Below are 17,435 nucleotides of genomic sequence, written 5' to 3' on the forward strand. Positions count from 1 at the left end.
GATTTTGGTTTTATTTTCTTTTTTTTTTCAATGATGGAAAAAGGTGAGAGGAAGAGAAAATAAACGTTTGTTGATTTGGACAGAGGGGAACAACTAAGAATAAAATATGAGTAAACAAAAGAAAAGTTAAAAAGAAATCTAGATCAGCACTACAGGTCAGAGTGGGGTGACAGAGTTAAGTAACTAATAGCCAAGAACAAAACAATTCTGGGGGATAAGGTAGGTCAGGAAGTCCAAGCACACTCTACTTAATAGTGCTAGTTAGTTCTTCAAAGCATAGTGTTAGGCAAAGCAGTATTAGAGAAGGGTCAGCTTCCCAAGAACAATATTATATAAATGGCTGATCAGTTGAAAATTCTTGGGGATTTTATAGTTTTTCAGTTAGAATTTGGCCACTTGGCTTGATGAGGTTTTCTTAACCCTTAGTTTCTGACCCAGTAACAACTCTAAACAGAAGAGAAAGGGCTAGGCAGTTGAGGTTAAGTAACTTGCCCAGAGTCACACAGCCAAGAAGTATCTGAAGCTAAATTTAAACGGAGGTTCTCCCCACTCCAGGCCTGGCACTCTATTCACTGTGCCACCTAACTACCCTTGCCTTATGATGTTATTGTGAAATAAGGCAATTTCATGCTTGCACAGGGTGTGGTGATGGAGGAGATTTAAGGAGGAGAGGAGGATTGTGTTAATGGCACAGAAAGGAAGAAGTTATCATAGATCCCTAGAAATAAAAGGTATTTATAAAGAACTTATTCCAAGACCCTCATTTTTTTCAGAGGAGAAAACTGACACTCTTCCCCACAAATTTGATTAAGATTCTATAACTTATTAGTAACAGACCTGGGATAGAACCCAGATCCAGTACCAGATCTCTGATTTCATTGCTATTGGGAACTTTTCAAATGCCAGTTGATATCTGTTCAGCTTAAGAGAGCTGCCTAGAGCCCAAGATCTCTCTGTGTATAACAAAGAAACCGTAAGAGAGGAGGAATTGAACTCAGATCATCTAGTCTTAGGAGCCAGATTTTTATCCATGAAAACACCACATATATTAGGTAGTTAGTCAGTACTTCTAGGTGGCCTGTGTACACCCAACCTGCTTCTACATTTCATCTACCCTTGAAATGACGCTCTTTCTGAGATAGCAGAAAAAGTTCTAGACAAGAAATTCTTAATCTTGAACCCACAAACTTAAAAAAAGTATTGGTTATATTTCAAAGGTTTAAAGTACTATATGAGTGCTAGTCATTATAGCGATTTATTATTATATTGCCAATAATATTGTATACTACATTATAGTGCTATATTATAACATTATGCATTTAAAAATATGATTCGGAGACAGGGTTTACAGGCTCCTATGGAGTGGACTGCCAAAGGGATCCTGGATACCTATAAAGGTTAGAACCCCTACTCTTGAATCTTAGAATCACAGAATTTGAAAGAATTCTAACCTTCTGTTCTCTTAAGGATGGATGCACATGGACATTTGTTTTCCCTTTTAAAGGTCTCGAAAGGGGAAAATGCTATGATCTCTCTTAGTCATGCCCTGATATGGCATAGGACATGATTGTCCTATCACTAACACTCTAGAAATTGACCCTTAAGTTTAAGCAACATAGTTCCTTGCTTTAATTTGAACCTTATCTCCCCTAATGCTCTGTGTAAACATGGAGGACAAATGTTAGCACCTCCTGGTAAAAATATTTCACACACTCATCAGAATGTCACAATATAGAGAGACTTTAGAGGCTAAGGACCTGAGTTCAAATTCTTTCTCTACTGTTTCTTACTGAGTGACTATAGGCAAATAACTTAATTTTTCTGAACCTCAGTTTCCTTATATGTAAAACAAAAGATTCCACTAGATCCTTATTGGTGAAGGCATGGCACACATGCCCCACCATGCTGGGGAGGGGACTACTCTGTTCCCCCTCTCCCCCACATCTGAGGACTTTTTTTTTGCATGCCATGCCCCTCTGTCCAACAGTCCAATGTGAGCACTTCCTCTCTCTGCTCTCTGGGATAATGTGGGGGGGGGGGCTTATTGGAAGCTTGAAGATGCATTTTGGCCACATGATCTCAAAAAGGTCCACCAATGCTGTACCAGATCATTGATTCCCATTTAGTGGTCTACAAAGCCCCTGGGGTAGATGGTCTAAAAGATTCACTCTAAAAATTCTTTAATGGCATCTTAAGCAAAAATATGATTACAGAATATTATGTAAGTATATTAAATTATATACTTTCTGGGTTATTATTCAGGGTAAATTATATACTCTCGGGGGTTCACAACATCTTTGTTGTTGTTATTGTTGAAAGGAATTCCTGGAACAAAAAAAATTGGGAAATTGGGGCAGCTAGGATCTCAGTGAATTGAAAGTCAAGACCTAGATATGGAAAGTCCTGGGTTCAAATCTGACCTCAGATGCTTTCTGGCTTTTCGATCCTGGGCAAGGCCATGGCCCATTACCACTCTTCTGCCTCAGAACCAATAAATAGTATTGATTCTAAGATGGAAGGTATAAAAAAACAAAACAAAACAATTTATTGGGAACCAGAGGACTAAATGGTCTCTGAGATCTCTGTCTCTCTTTAAAAAACCAACAGCAGAAACAACAACAAAACCCTTAGCTTCTGATTTACTATTAATTCTAAGACAGAATAATGGTAAGGGCTAGGCAATGGAGGTTAAATGTTTTGTCCAGGGTCACAAAACTAAGAAGTACCTGAGACTAGATTTGAACCCAGGTCCTCCTGATTACCAGCCTGGTATTCTATCCACTGTGCTATAAGTAGGTGTCCTTCTGAGATCTCTTAAATCTCTACAGTTTTGATAAAAGTCACTTCACCTCTCTAGACCTCAGTTTCTTCATCTATAAAAAGATGGTTGGACTTTTGACAAAAGATGACCCTTGAGGTCCCTTCCAGTTCTAAATCTATCATCCTACTTGAAGGTAATTGATTTTTACCTAGTTTTCTCCAGCTTAAATAGCTCTAGTTCCTACTGACCAACAGAAGCTAACTGAAGTTAAGGCACCTCCATCCCAGTGGTTCAGTGTCATGTGATGTGTGATGGGAGAAAGGAATAATATAGACATTTGTGAATATCCCAAACCCTCTCTCTACACCCCAAGAGTTTAGAATGCAGCTTACTTTGTGCAATGGCCATGACTCCTGACAAGGGCGCCATGATGAGGTTCTGAGATTGCTGGGGGTTGTGGTGGGATAGGCTGTGGATGTTCGTCAAGGTGCTGACGGGAGGCAAGCCCCCTCCTGAGACGGAGATCTGCCAGAAGAGAGAAAAAAATGGCATAACCGGAGGAAGCAAAGAATGCATAAAACCAATAGAGCAAAACACGACTTTATGGTTCATTCAACAAATTGCCCTTCACTCTCCATTTTATTGAGTCATTCTCATGCCCAAGAGTCCTTATTGCCACTGGGAATGATGGGCATCCCAGATCTGCCCTGATTCAGGCCTTAACCCCAAACATTAGGGTCCTGTATGAATATCGTTGGGAAAATGTGGTTATATTTTATAAGAAAAATAATTAAAATGAAGGATTTGACTACAGTGTGATTGGGGACAGGGTGGGGGGAATGGGAGAAATGGAACAGCTATATAAATGAATACAAAAGCATTTTAATTACATGCTTATTGTGTTCTAATCATTGAACTAAATGCCTCAGTCCTGCCCTTCAATATGGTATCCAAGGGGGATCCCTAGCTTTGGCTGCTATGGAGGGTAGGACAAGAGAGACAACTTGCTGGCCACTTAGAGCTCCCAGGTAGAGCGTCGCACCAGTGATCACTGACACTTTCTAAAGATTTCCTAAAAAAATTTTTTTTTTATTTCTTCTTTGAAAAAAATCATAGTCTACCCAGGATGGGAGTAGAGGATAGGAAAAAAATTAAGAAGTTTCTAGATATGGTTAAAATGATAGAATTATTTCCCCATCAAATTAAATAAAATATTTATTAAGCATCTACTGTGTGCAAAACAATATGGCATAGTAGAGAGAACCTTGGAAATTTGGACAACCTGAATCACGGTTCCACTTCTGAAACACCATTTGTGTGACTGCCTGGGCAATCATTTCACCTCTTAATAAGGGGGAAGGGAACAAGCATTTATTAAACACCTACTTATGCACTACACATTGTGTTAAGTGTTTACAAATATTTTCTCATTTGGTCCTAAAGCAGCTCTGGGAAGTAGATGCTATTATTATACTCTTTCTGTAGATAAGGAAACTGAGGCTGAGCTTAAGTTACTTGAAGACAGTTAGAAATGTGTGAGGGAAGATTCAAATTTAGGTCTATCCCAACTCCAAGTTATTCAAGCTATTCAGCACATCACCTAAGTCCCTTCTAGGGCTTCCAGGCAGCTCTCTAAAACTATATGGTGAAGAACAGTTGCCCAATAGCATTACTAGATGGTGGTTTCTCATTGGAAGGTTGCTAACCCAATGAAATCACAGGTATGGACTATTAAAAAAAGAACCTGACTTTGGGGACACAAAATCAAAAAATGAAAGCTAGCCATTGCTCTCAGAAAGATTACATTCTACAAGATTCTACTTCCCTGAAGTTTGGTTCTATAAACTAGGTGGGCTGGGTGAGAGAAAAGCACAGTTATACATCTGGCCCTAAGATTAGTGGGTAGGAAGAAGAACCCATAGATATCTCCCACAATTTTCGCTTATCTTTAATTTCCTCATATTTCATTACCTTTTTCTCAAATTCTTCTCTCCATTCCCACTAACACTTCAGAAATATAACCATAGTCATGTTTGTTTGTTTGTTTTGGCAAGTTGGCATGGCAGTACTGACAATGGCAAAAAAGCAAACCTTTTTCCATCTTTTTTTCTCGTGTGCCCAAATCTCTGTGGGTTGGATTGACCCATATACTCTTTTTTATCTTTTTATAAATTTTATTTTTGTCATACAAAACATATTGGTCCATATACTCTTTAAAAACATACATAGACATCAATCTTTGTCATTATTTTGTATATATTCACATGTATACACATATGCGTATATGTACTTACATATATGCATATGTTTGTGTGCACACATATACACATTATGTACATATATGCATATACATATGTGTACACATACACGTTTGTGTTGTGTACTTATATGTATATATAAATACGTATAAAGCAAGATATAGATACATGTGTATACAAACACATATGTTGTTTTCCTCAAAGGAATGTAAGCTCCCTAAAGTCAAGAACTGCTTCATTTTCTACTTTGCATCCCCATAATCACAGCATAGCACCTGGCATATGAGGGAGAGGGGAGGGACTATAACTTCACTGGTATAGAGAGCTCCCAGAAAAAAGGAGCTCCCTCTTCCAAATCAGGTCAACATATTCACTTCAAGCAAAGGAAAGTAATGAATGCTGGAGGGGGTGTGGCAAAGTTGGGACATTAATGCATTGCTGGTGGAGTTGTGAATTGATCCAACCATTCTGGAGGGCAATTTGGAACTATGCCCAAAGGGCTATAAAAGACTGTCTGCCCTTTGATCCAGCCATAGCACTGCTGGGGTTGTACCCCAAAGAGATAATAAGGAAAAAAAAACTTATACAAAAATATTTATAGCCACACTCTTTGTGGTGACAAAAAATCAGAAAATGAGGGGATGCCCTTCCAGTGGGGATGGCTAAACAAACTGTATGTTGGTGATGGAATACTATTGTGCTGAAAGGAATAATAACCTGGAGGGATTCCATGTGAACTAGAAAGACCTCCACGAATTGATGCAGAGTGAAAGGAGCAGAACCAGGAGAACATTGTACACAGAGACTGATACATTATGGCACAACTGAATATAATGGACTTCTTTACTAGTAGCAATGCAATGATCCAGGACAATTCTGAGGGACTTATGAGAAGGGTTGCTATCCACATCCAGAGAAAGAACTGTGGGAGTAGAAACATGGAAGAAAAACAACTGCTTGATCACATGATTCAATGGGGATATGATTGGGGATGTAGACTCTAAATGATCACCCTAATGCAAATATCAACGATATGGAAATAAGTCTTGATCAATGACACAGGTAAAACCCAGTGGAAATGAGCATCAGCTATAGGAGTGAGGTGGGGAGAGGAGAGGGAAAGAACATGAATCTTGTAACCATGGAAAAAATTCTAAATTACCTAATTAAATAATTTTCCAAAAATATAAAAACAAACAAAAAACATATTCACTTCAAGTTTTAGTCTTCAAGGGTTTCCCAGAGTATTAAGAAATTAATTGATTTACCTAGTTTCAGATAGCTAGTATGTGTCAGAGGAAAGACTTGAACACAGGTCTCCAAGGTTTATACACTAACCATTATACCACATTGCCTCTCATAATAAATCCTTATTGATTGGTTGATCAGGTTTCCCCAAACTAATGTGAAGACACTGAGACTCCTGGCATATAAATGGGTGGAAGATGTGACTAGAAGTCAGCCAAGCCTTCTTTCTGGACACTCCTATTATGGAGAGTCCTTAAAGTTCAAAGGTTATATACTATGAGTACCAGGTAAGCTACTGTATGCCAAGGCTGCCATTCCAGCCAAGCCAGTGGTTTCCAAGGTTAAATTAAGAAAATTGAAAAAAAAAATCAAAACAGGTTTGTTTGTGTTTTTAAATTGAGCATCAAGAAATGAGCTCGTTGTCACATGACCCAGAAAGAATTCTGACCACATCAAACGAGAGAGAACCAGCCTGTTTGCCAGACTTGTTTTTGAAATGTCAGAGTCGTAAAACACACACACACACACACACACACACACACACACACACACACACACACACACACACACACACACAACCTGTTTCAGGACTGGGCCAGTTCCATAGCATTGAGCCTTTGAGAAAGTCAAGGAAGGGACAGGAGACTTCCCAACTTATCGGTTTTGTTTTTCCTGGTTGGATTTTTAAATTGTGAGGGGAAAAAAAAAATATGCCAGCCTTGTGAAAAGAATACCGGATCTGAAAGCTAGTGTACTCTGCCTGAACTCTGCCTCTGTTTCTGCTACTGTAAAAGTATAATTTCCCTCCCCTATTTCCCTCTGCTAGTGGTGTTGATGGGAGGCCGGTGAACTGCTGAAGAAAACAATTAGGCTTTTTGGGTACTCGGAGATCCTCAGCATGAAAGTTTGTGTTCTCCTTGTTCTACAGTTCTCTGATGATGATTTCTAACCTTGCCAAAGGTCACAAAGGAGACTGAATAACAGACCATACATGGTTGGATCAACACAAAGGATCTGTGATTTTGTCAGCATGGGGAGTTCCTTCCTCCAGTGCAACTCATTTAGGACTTAATAGGCAATTCTTAGGTTTCTACCTGAGGTACAGAGGTTAAGTGACTCGTCTTAAAGTCACTTCACCAGTGTCAGAGATGGGATTTGAACCCAGGTCTTGGCCACACCATTCCCAACCCTCTACTGCCTATGCCACATTGTCTCAATATCCACTACTGCGGAAAAGGTCTCAAAGGGCATGTTGTCAGGGGTGTGCTAGAGCCAGCTCAAATCAGTGAGCCTATTGTTAAATTCTCAGCATGAGCACGTATACCTCAGAAATTGGCAAACTCTACACGTCAGGTATTGATTTATTGTTTTGTTGATTGCCTAGAGACTTAATGAAGTGATGGAGAAAATGTTAATAATGCAATTCAAACTCAAAAGTACATCCTGTATACAACCTTTTCCCTCACAGATGCGGCTGTTATACATTTACCGGCACACCCCTGCACGCCCTCCTGAGAAATATAGCCCAGTGTCACTATTACCAAAGAGCCTCTCTGTTTCTTTCAGGTGGTGTGCTTCTGTCTAAACCATCAATGCACTGATGTAAGATGGAGCGTCCGGCTATTAGTGAATGCTCTAGATTCTTGTCTTTGGGCATCTCATATTCTTCATGAATAGGAAAGAAAACCCAGCCTGCCATTGCCCTATCAGAGACCTCCTTACAAGGAAAGCTTAATCATGTGTTTAGCACCATTTCTCTCTTCCCACAGCTCTGCAGAAAGTCCCTGCCTGGAAGAGGAGAAGGAAGCAAGCAAGTTTAGAAGAGGTCTATTCCCCTATGGCTATCTTCTCGGGCAGAAGCTGAGGTTTAGGAGCCACAAGCAAACACCAAAATGAAGTTTCCGTGGGCTTCTCAGAGACTTGGGAAAGTCACCTCAATGGAGAAATCCTCTCTATGAGATCTTCACCAGAGCATACTGGGTCTTAGCTAGTGGGTATTTCATTCCCAAAGTGACCTAGCAGAAATTCCAAGGTTTTAGCCGGCGTCACTCCCTGTAAGTTGGATTTGTGGAGAAGGGTCTTTTTCAAGAGATGAACTATAGCCATGAAATGGGTTAGAGGACCAGGGGAAAGGAAGGGTGGGGGGGGGGGGTAGGTGGGGCAGGAAGCACCTTTGTACTTTCCTTGAAGAGTACTCAGCTGGGGAGAGCAGCCCTTGGTTCCCTGAAACTAGTACTGGCTAAGCCTGCTCACGCCAACAGAAACCACATGCTGTTTTTCCTTCAGGAAGCCAGGCAGCCAATCACCTGTGACCTGCCCTTCCTATGTTGCCTACACAACCCAAGTGTCAAGGTCTGGTGTGGCATATGAACGTGGATGCCCCTCCCATTCTTGTCAGGTGCTCAGATGAAGAGAGCAGCAGCTTTGGGGAGTGTACACCAGCTCCACCTTTAGTGTGGAAACTAAGAGCCTAGGGCTCTCTCCTTCCTTGAAAACACAAGCAGAGCTTGATCCAAGCAATGAATTTTCCACTTCGGACCCAAGCTCCAAAAGTGTCGTACTTCTATTAATTATCTCGTGCTCTCTGGGGCCCATAGGGATTCTCAGTCACCCAGAAATTCAAACTTGTTTCATCTCAACTAGAAGAAAGCACTGGAGTGACCCATTCGTGTGCATGCTATATCCTCCCCAAGTAGAATGTAAGCCCCTTGGGGTCAGGGACAATTTTACTCATTGGCTTTGTATCCCCAGCATCTAGTAGGAACTCAAAAAATATTCTTTGAATTGAATCAAATAATTATTTCTGATGTGGCCTTTTGGAACTAGAGATTAAGCTCTTACCAAAGACCACAAAGAGATCTGCTTGAAGAGGAAACTGACAATACCACATCCCTCCTGCCATTTTGCTTTAGGCTTCCTACTGAGCCACATGATGACACCAGTCCACCAAAAATGCCATCCAACAGGCCTATATAAAAGGCCCCTCTTACCCCCTTTGGAAGTCCAGCTCTAAATCTCTATCCACTGCATTCTTGGTAGTAAGAAGGAAGCAAACAGGGAAAGGGGGATGGGAGTCAGGGGGCAATAGGGATAGGTTTCATAATGAAATGCTTTCTGGGTACGAACTCCTGACTTTGGAGCATTCAAAAAGAAAAAAAAAAAAGAAGCCAACCACCCCATGAACCCCATGAGTTTTATCAATGTGAATGTCATCAGAAGCAAAAGATAAACAGTGTCCCACCCGCTCTGTTCCTTTATGAGGCATTCAATCAATAAAATGAGAGCAGCTCTCTGTCAGATTTATTGGCTGGGTTCAAACCGAACACCTCTTCCACCAGCCAAAGACAGGGTCACACAGCACTGCCTTTCCGTTCCAAATGTGAACAGCCCCTGATTTTTTTCGCTGGGCTACAATGCTTCATTGTTTAAGGTAGGCCTTGTGAGAAGTCCTGTTTGTTTTGCCTCTTATCTTATCAGCTCCTAGTGCTACAATGGCCCAGGTGTACTCACCAATTTACCATCAGGTGAGAGGAGACTGTGGCCGGGGTCCAGGCCTGCTGGAGAAACCTGCTGGAGAACCGACTGGCTGGTCACCATGGCGTTGTTGCCATGGTGGTTGATGGTAGAGGAGGAAGTGACCTCATTGTTCCCCGGCTGGCTGTATCTCACTCCTGGAAGACAACAGAAGCCCAGGTGATGGGCCATTAGAACATCCTCTAGAAACTTCAGAACATCTGAGTCAATGGTCCCAGCCTTGTTTTCAGGGGGTGCCCTGAGAAGAAAACAAAGCTGATGCACTTCCTCAATCCCCAAACTTTTAGTGACCCTTCCAGGAAGTTGCTTTGGTAGTGATGACCTCCTCTTTGGTTCTGCTCCTTGTCACAGCTGTGCCTTTAGGTTGCAGAAGCTTTGACAGTGATCCTTTAGTATCCTCCTTAGTCGGGGGTACACTTTTGGAATCTACTTTTTTGTGGTTCTTGAACTCATAGTCAACACTTCCTACCCATAGAGTGGAAGACTGACTGATGGAGAATCTGACCTGTATTCAGATTCTAGAAGGCAAGATCTGCCTGACTCCTTCCTAGTAGTGTTCTAGCTCTAACTTCTTAATTGTATTGCTGCCCCTCTGAAATTACCCCTAAATCAGAAAGAGGTGTGCTGGTAAATATTTAATGACTGGCCCTGAGGCTGGAGGAGGGGGGCTGTATACACACAACTCACTTTTAAATTTAATCTGCATAATTAACATTTTCTCCATCATTTTCTTAAGTCTAAGCAAGCAAAATATCAAGCCCTGATTTGTAGTGTTTACCATGGGATAAATGTTGAAGATTTAACGATCAGCTCTTGAGTCAATTCAAACTAGCTCCATCACATCCCTACTCCAAACCACCCATGTATATATTTCATTGATGCACAGTTGTTTATACATTGTCTTCCTCTTTATGTGAGTTCCCTGAGGGCAAGAACCTTTCTTTTTATCCCCAGAATTTAGCAAAGTATTGAGTATATGGTAAGCCTTTCATAAAAGCTTGTTGATTTGATTTGTTGACTGGCAATCTCTTTTTAGTGTTAGTTCTTCAGCCAAGAGAAGAATCTTAGGTATTTGGGGGTGGGAAAGAGGGAATGGGTCTATTTCCTGATAGGGAAAAGAAAGTTTGGTGGGAAAGTTGCATGTGTGGCCCAAGAAGATATGGCAAACCATATCAGAGGCCAGGTCAAAGCTCTCAAGCCAACGTACATCTCTCCTCCACTCCAGGCTCTGTCTTAGACCTGGGATGATTTGGCTGGGCCAAAGGGGGAAAGACATAGCAAGAAGACAGGGATGCAGCTGCAGGTGTGTCTTTAACTCTGGAACTCACATTCTTAGATGGGGATCCCAATTGGCTGGCTTCCAGGTCCCAAGGGAAGATGCACTTGGCTGAAGGGAAGGAGACGGACCCAGGCTGGGTGGATATTTAGTTGTCTGCTCTGATTGGGTCTATAAGCACTCAATTCTGTTCAAGAAAGGAGGGTGAACCACAGACTGTTTACCACTCCTTTACTTTCCCTCTTGCTCAAGGAAATCAAAGCAAAGGAAGAATCTCCAAGGAAGAAAATGGGATACCCAGAGGGCTGAGGACTAGCTTATGAAGAAACTAACCTAAGTTCATGCTTTCAGAGCCAAGACTTGCCTGAGAAAGAAACAAAGAAGAACAGAGTTGGAGGCAGGAGTAGACCAAGGACTGGCCTCACCAAGGGTCCAGAAAGCACAGACAGACAGACCTGCCATTCATTGCTCATTTGAGATTTGATAGAAGATTAGGAAACGACATCTCATCCTTGCAAGGTTTCTTATCCTGGAGCTTGTGGACTTGGTTTATTTTTAAAATATATTTCAACAACTGTGTTCAAATAGCAATAGTTTCTTTCATAATCCTACATGCCTTATTTTGTACGTTGATGAATATTATTTGGAAAAGGAGTCCATGAAACAAAAAGCCTCTGAAGTATAACTACTGACAAGAGCTTGACCTAACCATCCAGACCAAAAAAGAAAAAAAAAAACCAAGTGGATGAAAAATTCCTTTGGGTCTCTCTATATAGGCAGTTGGATAGACAAGCTATTATATGTAGGCCTAGAACTATCTATATCTACAGCAACATCTATTTTAGATGATACTATAAATGAACAATGAAGTGGGACTAACATTGAACAGGCAGAAAGAAGGATGGATTAATCTGCAAAATTCTTTTCATGATTCCATATTTCTTCCTAAAACAAAGATACATTTTTTCTTTATTTTGATGTAGTTTTCCCCATGGTGCTCAGGCATGTCACTTGTTTTCTCTACAACTCAGTTTCTTTGCCTGTAAGATGAAGAGTCCAAGGGGCAGCTAGGTAACATAGTGGACAGAGTACCAGGCTTGGAGTCTCAAGGACCTGGGTTCAGATCTGACCTCAGACACTTACTTCCTAGCTGCATGACCCTGGGCCAGTCACTCAATCCTATTTCCCAAGCCCTTATCCTTCTATCTTAGAGTTTTTACTAAGATAGAAAGGCAAAAATATTTATAGCTATTCTTTTCATGGTGGCAAAGAATTAGAAACTGAGGGAATGTCCATCAGTTGGGGAATGGCTGAACAAATTGTGGTAGATGATGGTGATGAAATAGTATTGTGCTTTAAGAAGTGACAAACAGGATGATTTCAGAAAGAACTGGAAAGACCCTCATGGACTGAAGCAGAGTGAAATAAAATAAGTACAACCAGGAAAACATTGTACACAGTAACAGCAATATTGTGGGATGATCAACTGTGATAGACTTAGCTATTATTGGCAATACAAAGATCCAGGGCAATTCTGAGGGACTTATGACAAAGAACGCTATCCACCTCCAGAGAACGAACTGATGGAGTCAGAATGCAGATGAAAGCATACGGTTTTTCAATTGTTTATTTGGGTTTATGTTTTGGGATTTTGGTTTTATAAGATTATTCACTTAAAAATGAACTAGATGGAAATATGTTTTGTATGATTATGTCATGTATAACCTAGATCAAATCACCTGCCAGCACCAGGAAGGGGAAAGGAAGGGAAGAGAAGGAGGGATATAAATTCACTCCTATAACTTAGGAGAACTTGTATGGAAATTTATTGTTCTATGTAGTTAGTAAAAAACATTTAAAGACAGTAGAGGTTTAAAAAAATTTTTAAGATAGTAGAGGTTTAAAAGAATGAGAGGTCCACACTAGATGATCTCTAAGGTCCTTCCTAATTCTAAATCTATAATCCTACTAATGGCCTGAGTGTCTTTGGATCAGTCATTCAACTTCTCTGTGCCTCAGTTTCCTCATATATAAAATAATGAAGTTGGACTCCAAGGCTTCTGTGAACCCTTAAGACTACAATCCTATCTACGAAAAAGTCTTCTTCCTTGTTTCGACAAGAATAGGAATAATGACCAATATAATAGGAAAGCCGTAGAGTTTTCTATTTCTAGGTTTGGGGTTCCATTTCTGGTTCTACTACTTACTCCCTGGGAGATCGTAGCTAAGTCGTTTAATTTTCTTAGGACTCCTTTCCCTCAGCTGTAAGATGAGAAAGCTGGACTTAATGGTCTCTAAAGTCTCTTAAAATTGTAAATCTGTTTCCCAATTCAATTGGCAGGAAGAGCAGCTCCCCAAAGGTCCCTGAGAACTGCTGCTTGGTCCCCCAAAATCCCTGCTACTCTCCACCTGCCCTTTCCACTCTCAGAACTATCTTTCCCTCTGTTCTTTTTCCCCCTCCGCTCCCCCCTTGCTCTGACAGACTGTTTGCTTCCCCAAGATACTTTGCTCTGGAGTGAGTGGTGACAGCACTGGGAGCCAAGCATATTTCTACCTCCCAGCCTGTCTGCATCATCGATTCAGTTTCAAGTCAAACACAGCGTCTCAATTTAACCTATTTAGTTTGGCTGAAGGCAGAGGGCCAGCCCTTTGCCGATCAAATATGGGTCATGGGTAGGCTTTTCCCCTGCCACAGGCTACATAATTATTTATTTTAAAATAATTAACCAAGGGAATCCACAGGAAACAAAAGCCTTCTTTACAAGGGATTCCTGGCCAGACACACACAGGGACCATTTATTAGAAACAAAGCAACTGGCCTGAGGGATGAAGTATCCAACAACAACAATAACCCTAATACCACAGCTCTGGCTCCTAGAGAGGGGCTTTAAGATTGACAGCACCCTCTCTGGGCTGGTTGTATTGGAAGCCCAAGTCTTCCCTGGACTAGCCACTAATCTTGGGCAAATTATTAAGTCACTCCACTCTGGGCTCCAATTTCCTTTTCTAGAAATAAAGCTTGTGACCAGCTGGTCCTGTCATTCCTGTCTCCAAGGAGTATGTGATTGGCTCTCCAGGAGTGTGAGAGGGAGGCAGAGCACAGAAGAGAAGATCTCTCATCTTCCAGATCTGCGTTTATTTCTAACCTCTAGTCGGTCAATAAACATTTATTAAACACCTGCAGTTTTCTATACACCTGAGAAGCTTCCTTTGTAAGCTCTCCATTAAGCAGTCGCAGCACCCTGAAGGATCCTTGCCATTACTTACTTAAAACAGGGCTTGTGTTTAGCAAAGGTTGGCAGAGAAAGGCAACCCATAGCACAGGGAGTAGTTTTGGTAACAAAGAGAGGGAGGAGAGAACTATTGGTTAGAGCAAGATGAAACAAAACTCTTAGGCACTCCACAGACCTAGAAAGCATTAGAAGTGAGGGAAATAGAAAAGCATAATGGTTTAATTCACAAATTTAATCTTAAAAAAAACAACTCTGACCTTCTGTCTTAGAATTAACAGTGTGTGTTGGTTGCAAGGCATGAGTGGAAAGGGTTAGGCAATGGGGGTTAAGTGACTTGCCCAAGGTCACACAGCTTAGAAGTGTCTGAGGCCATATTTGAACCCAGGATCTCCTGTCTCAGAACTGGCTCTCAAACCACTGAATCAGCTAGTTGTTTCCACATAAGCATAATCTTTGATGACAAGCCCACCAAAAGGCACCATGATGGTCTTAGGAGCAACTAAAAAGAAACATGGTAGAATCCTATCTTCTTCCTCCCTCCAAGCAATGCAATCCTCAATTTAATTCAATAAACATTTAATAAGCCCCTACTATGTGCTGGGTGCTGTGGTAATCACTAAAGATATGAATTGGGGGGGAAAGATAGTACCTGCCTTCAGGGAGTATGATGTGAATAAACGAATGAATAAAAGCTTGGATTAATATTCCTGATTCCATAATATCATAGATCTAAGAGGTGAAAGAGACCTTCTATCATCTAGTCCACCTACCTCTTGCCCTACCATTTGCAGATAAGGAAACTCAAGCCAAGAGCTAGAGAGATCTATAGTCACACAGGCAAGAAATAATAGTATCAGAATTTGAACCCAGGTCCTCAATTCCAAATCCAGTGGTTTTTTCTACTGTAGTGTGCTGCTTCTTAGTGATGAGAACTCTTCTACTATCTAGGGCCAATGTGAACCTGGGAAGGCAGAAGAAGCTTCATGATACCCACAATTTACCCTCCCTTGTCCTTAACCACTGGAGGGCTCTATAAAAGTCACAAAGAGTAGACAGGACTCAAATGAATGAACAATCAAAATCCCTAGCACCTAGGACAGTGCCTTTTCCATAGTAGGTACTCAATGAATGCCTGTCAAAATGGACCAGATCCTCACAACTGTGGAAGGCAAAGAGTAGAATTATATTCTTTATAGATAAGAAATAGATCTTGAAGTCTGTGAAGAAAGCTACTAAGCAATAATCAGAGGCAAAATTTGAACCCAGGACCTCTCCTTCCAATGCCAATCTATTCTTTCCAGTTCCAACACTACTCCTCACAAAACAGCAGTTCCTTATTGAGGTATTTTTCCTTTCCTGATAGGTCATGGCCACTCTAGTTCATTGTTAGGTATCCAGTTGACCCCTGGAAAATGAACTTTGGGGGCAGATGACAGTTTATTTGTGACCAGCATTTAAGGTTAAGTAACCCTAAACTATTCATGTTTCAAATCAGAAGGGACAAGAGGGACAGCTGGACATTTTGGCAGAGCCAGTTATTAAATTTTCAGTATGAGCATTTATATTTCCAGACTCGGTAAATGTAACAAATCAGGACTTACTGGTTGACTGTCTAGACTTGAGAAGTGGATGAAAATGTTAATAATATATTAATATTATATATATATATAATATATTATTTTTCCCTCAGAAAGCCAGTTGTTAAATATTTACCAGCATGCCTAGCAGGTAGTTTGAAGAATCCAATATACCTGGGAGCTTCAAATCTCCTGTTTCATAATTCAATTCAATTTTTTAAAGTGTCAGATACCTCCTGCCTAAGGTCCTGTGCTATGCAAGACCTATCTTGGTTCTTCTAATAATTAGTTCTCTCTGTTTCTCTTTCCTTTAATTTCTCAATATTCCCACAATTACATATATGTAATATATGTGTATTTATTTTTAAAACTCTTGCTTAACAACTATAAAACAGAAAAGCAAGGCAAACAGAATTAAGTGACTTTTACTTACCCAGGTTTACACAACTGGGAAGTGTCTGAGTCTAGATTTGAACCCAGGTCCTCATGATTCTAGGCCTGGTACTCTATCCACTGAACCACCTAGCTAGTCCCATGATTACATTTTATATTAGTTCTCTCCTGATATGTACCTGTCATTTCTCCCCAGTTTTTTTTTTAATCCTTACCTTCCATCTTAGAATCAATACTGTGTATTGGTTCCAAGGCAGTAAGGACTAGACAATGGGGGTTAAGTGACTTGCCCAGGGTCACACAGATCTCCCCAGTTTTTGTAAGATCCATGAGGCTAAGAGTAATTTTTAAATCTTGGATCCTCAGATCCTAGCACAGTGTCTGAGACATAGAAAGTGATTGAAAGATACCTGTAAGGACAACTAGGTGACAACTAGTAGATGGAGACCTGGAATCGGGAGGGCCCAGATTCAGATCTGTCTTCAGACTCTTCCTTAGCTGTGTGACCTTCGGCAAGTCAGTTAACCCTGTTTGCCCAGTCCTTGCCCTTCTGTCTTGTTTCTAAAGCCAAAAATAAGGGTTCCCCTCCCCTCTCCAAAAAAAGGAAAAATGCCCATCAAATGGAACTGAACTGGCATTCAAGGCCAAGCTTAAATAAATACAGCCCAATGAGACCTTGAGTTAGCATGGGGGAGACTATACATTGGAGAGTTCCTTATTTTGCCATGAATAAAAAAAATCAAGGATCCCTTTCTGAAGGGTTTCTTTAGGCTCCAGATTATACCCTAACTAACTTCTCTCTGTTTCAAGGTTTTTAAAAATGAGGCATTTGGTGTCAAGTCTCTTGAATCCTCCTTCTCAGTGGGGTAGGAAGGGGTGGGAGGGGAGTTACAGAGGCCCTTGTCCCAGAAACAGCAGGGCCAACGGACTGATGAGGGAGTGAACTTGCTAAACAATTCCGATGCTAACTCTGCCCTAACTCGTCATAGGATTCGGTTTCCCCATCTATAAAATGAAGGTATTACTCATAATTATTAGCATTTCCCTCCACTAACTTGCTTTGCCCTGGCATTTTGCTCTGTAAAATAAGTGTGACTCATCTAGCCTTCCTTTCTCCAGCACTTAGGAAGTAAGAGATTGCATGAAGAAAAGTGC

General features: G+C 40.9%; 1 protein-coding gene across 4 annotated transcripts in view; it reads right to left on the bottom strand.

The window, feature by feature from the left end:
- The window catches only part of HNF1B (HNF1 homeobox B), a 92,341-nt gene that overhangs the window by 23,238 nt on the left and 51,668 nt on the right, over window positions 1-17,435 (bottom strand). For all 4 annotated transcript variants that reach the window (XM_016429224.2, XM_016429223.2, XM_016429222.2 and 1 more), the window contains exons 5-6: window positions 9,778-9,938; window positions 3,154-3,286 (exon numbers count right to left, since the gene is read on the bottom strand). In XM_016429224.2, the coding sequence (XP_016284710.1) occupies window positions 3,154-3,286; window positions 9,778-9,938 (294 nt within the window). The remainder of the gene's footprint in view (window positions 1-3,153; window positions 3,287-9,777; window positions 9,939-17,435) is intronic.

This window comes from Monodelphis domestica, chromosome 2 (genome assembly GCF_027887165.1).
Source record: "Monodelphis domestica isolate mMonDom1 chromosome 2, mMonDom1.pri, whole genome shotgun sequence".
In the NCBI taxonomy this organism is placed as follows: Eukaryota; Metazoa; Chordata; class Mammalia; order Didelphimorphia; family Didelphidae; genus Monodelphis; species Monodelphis domestica.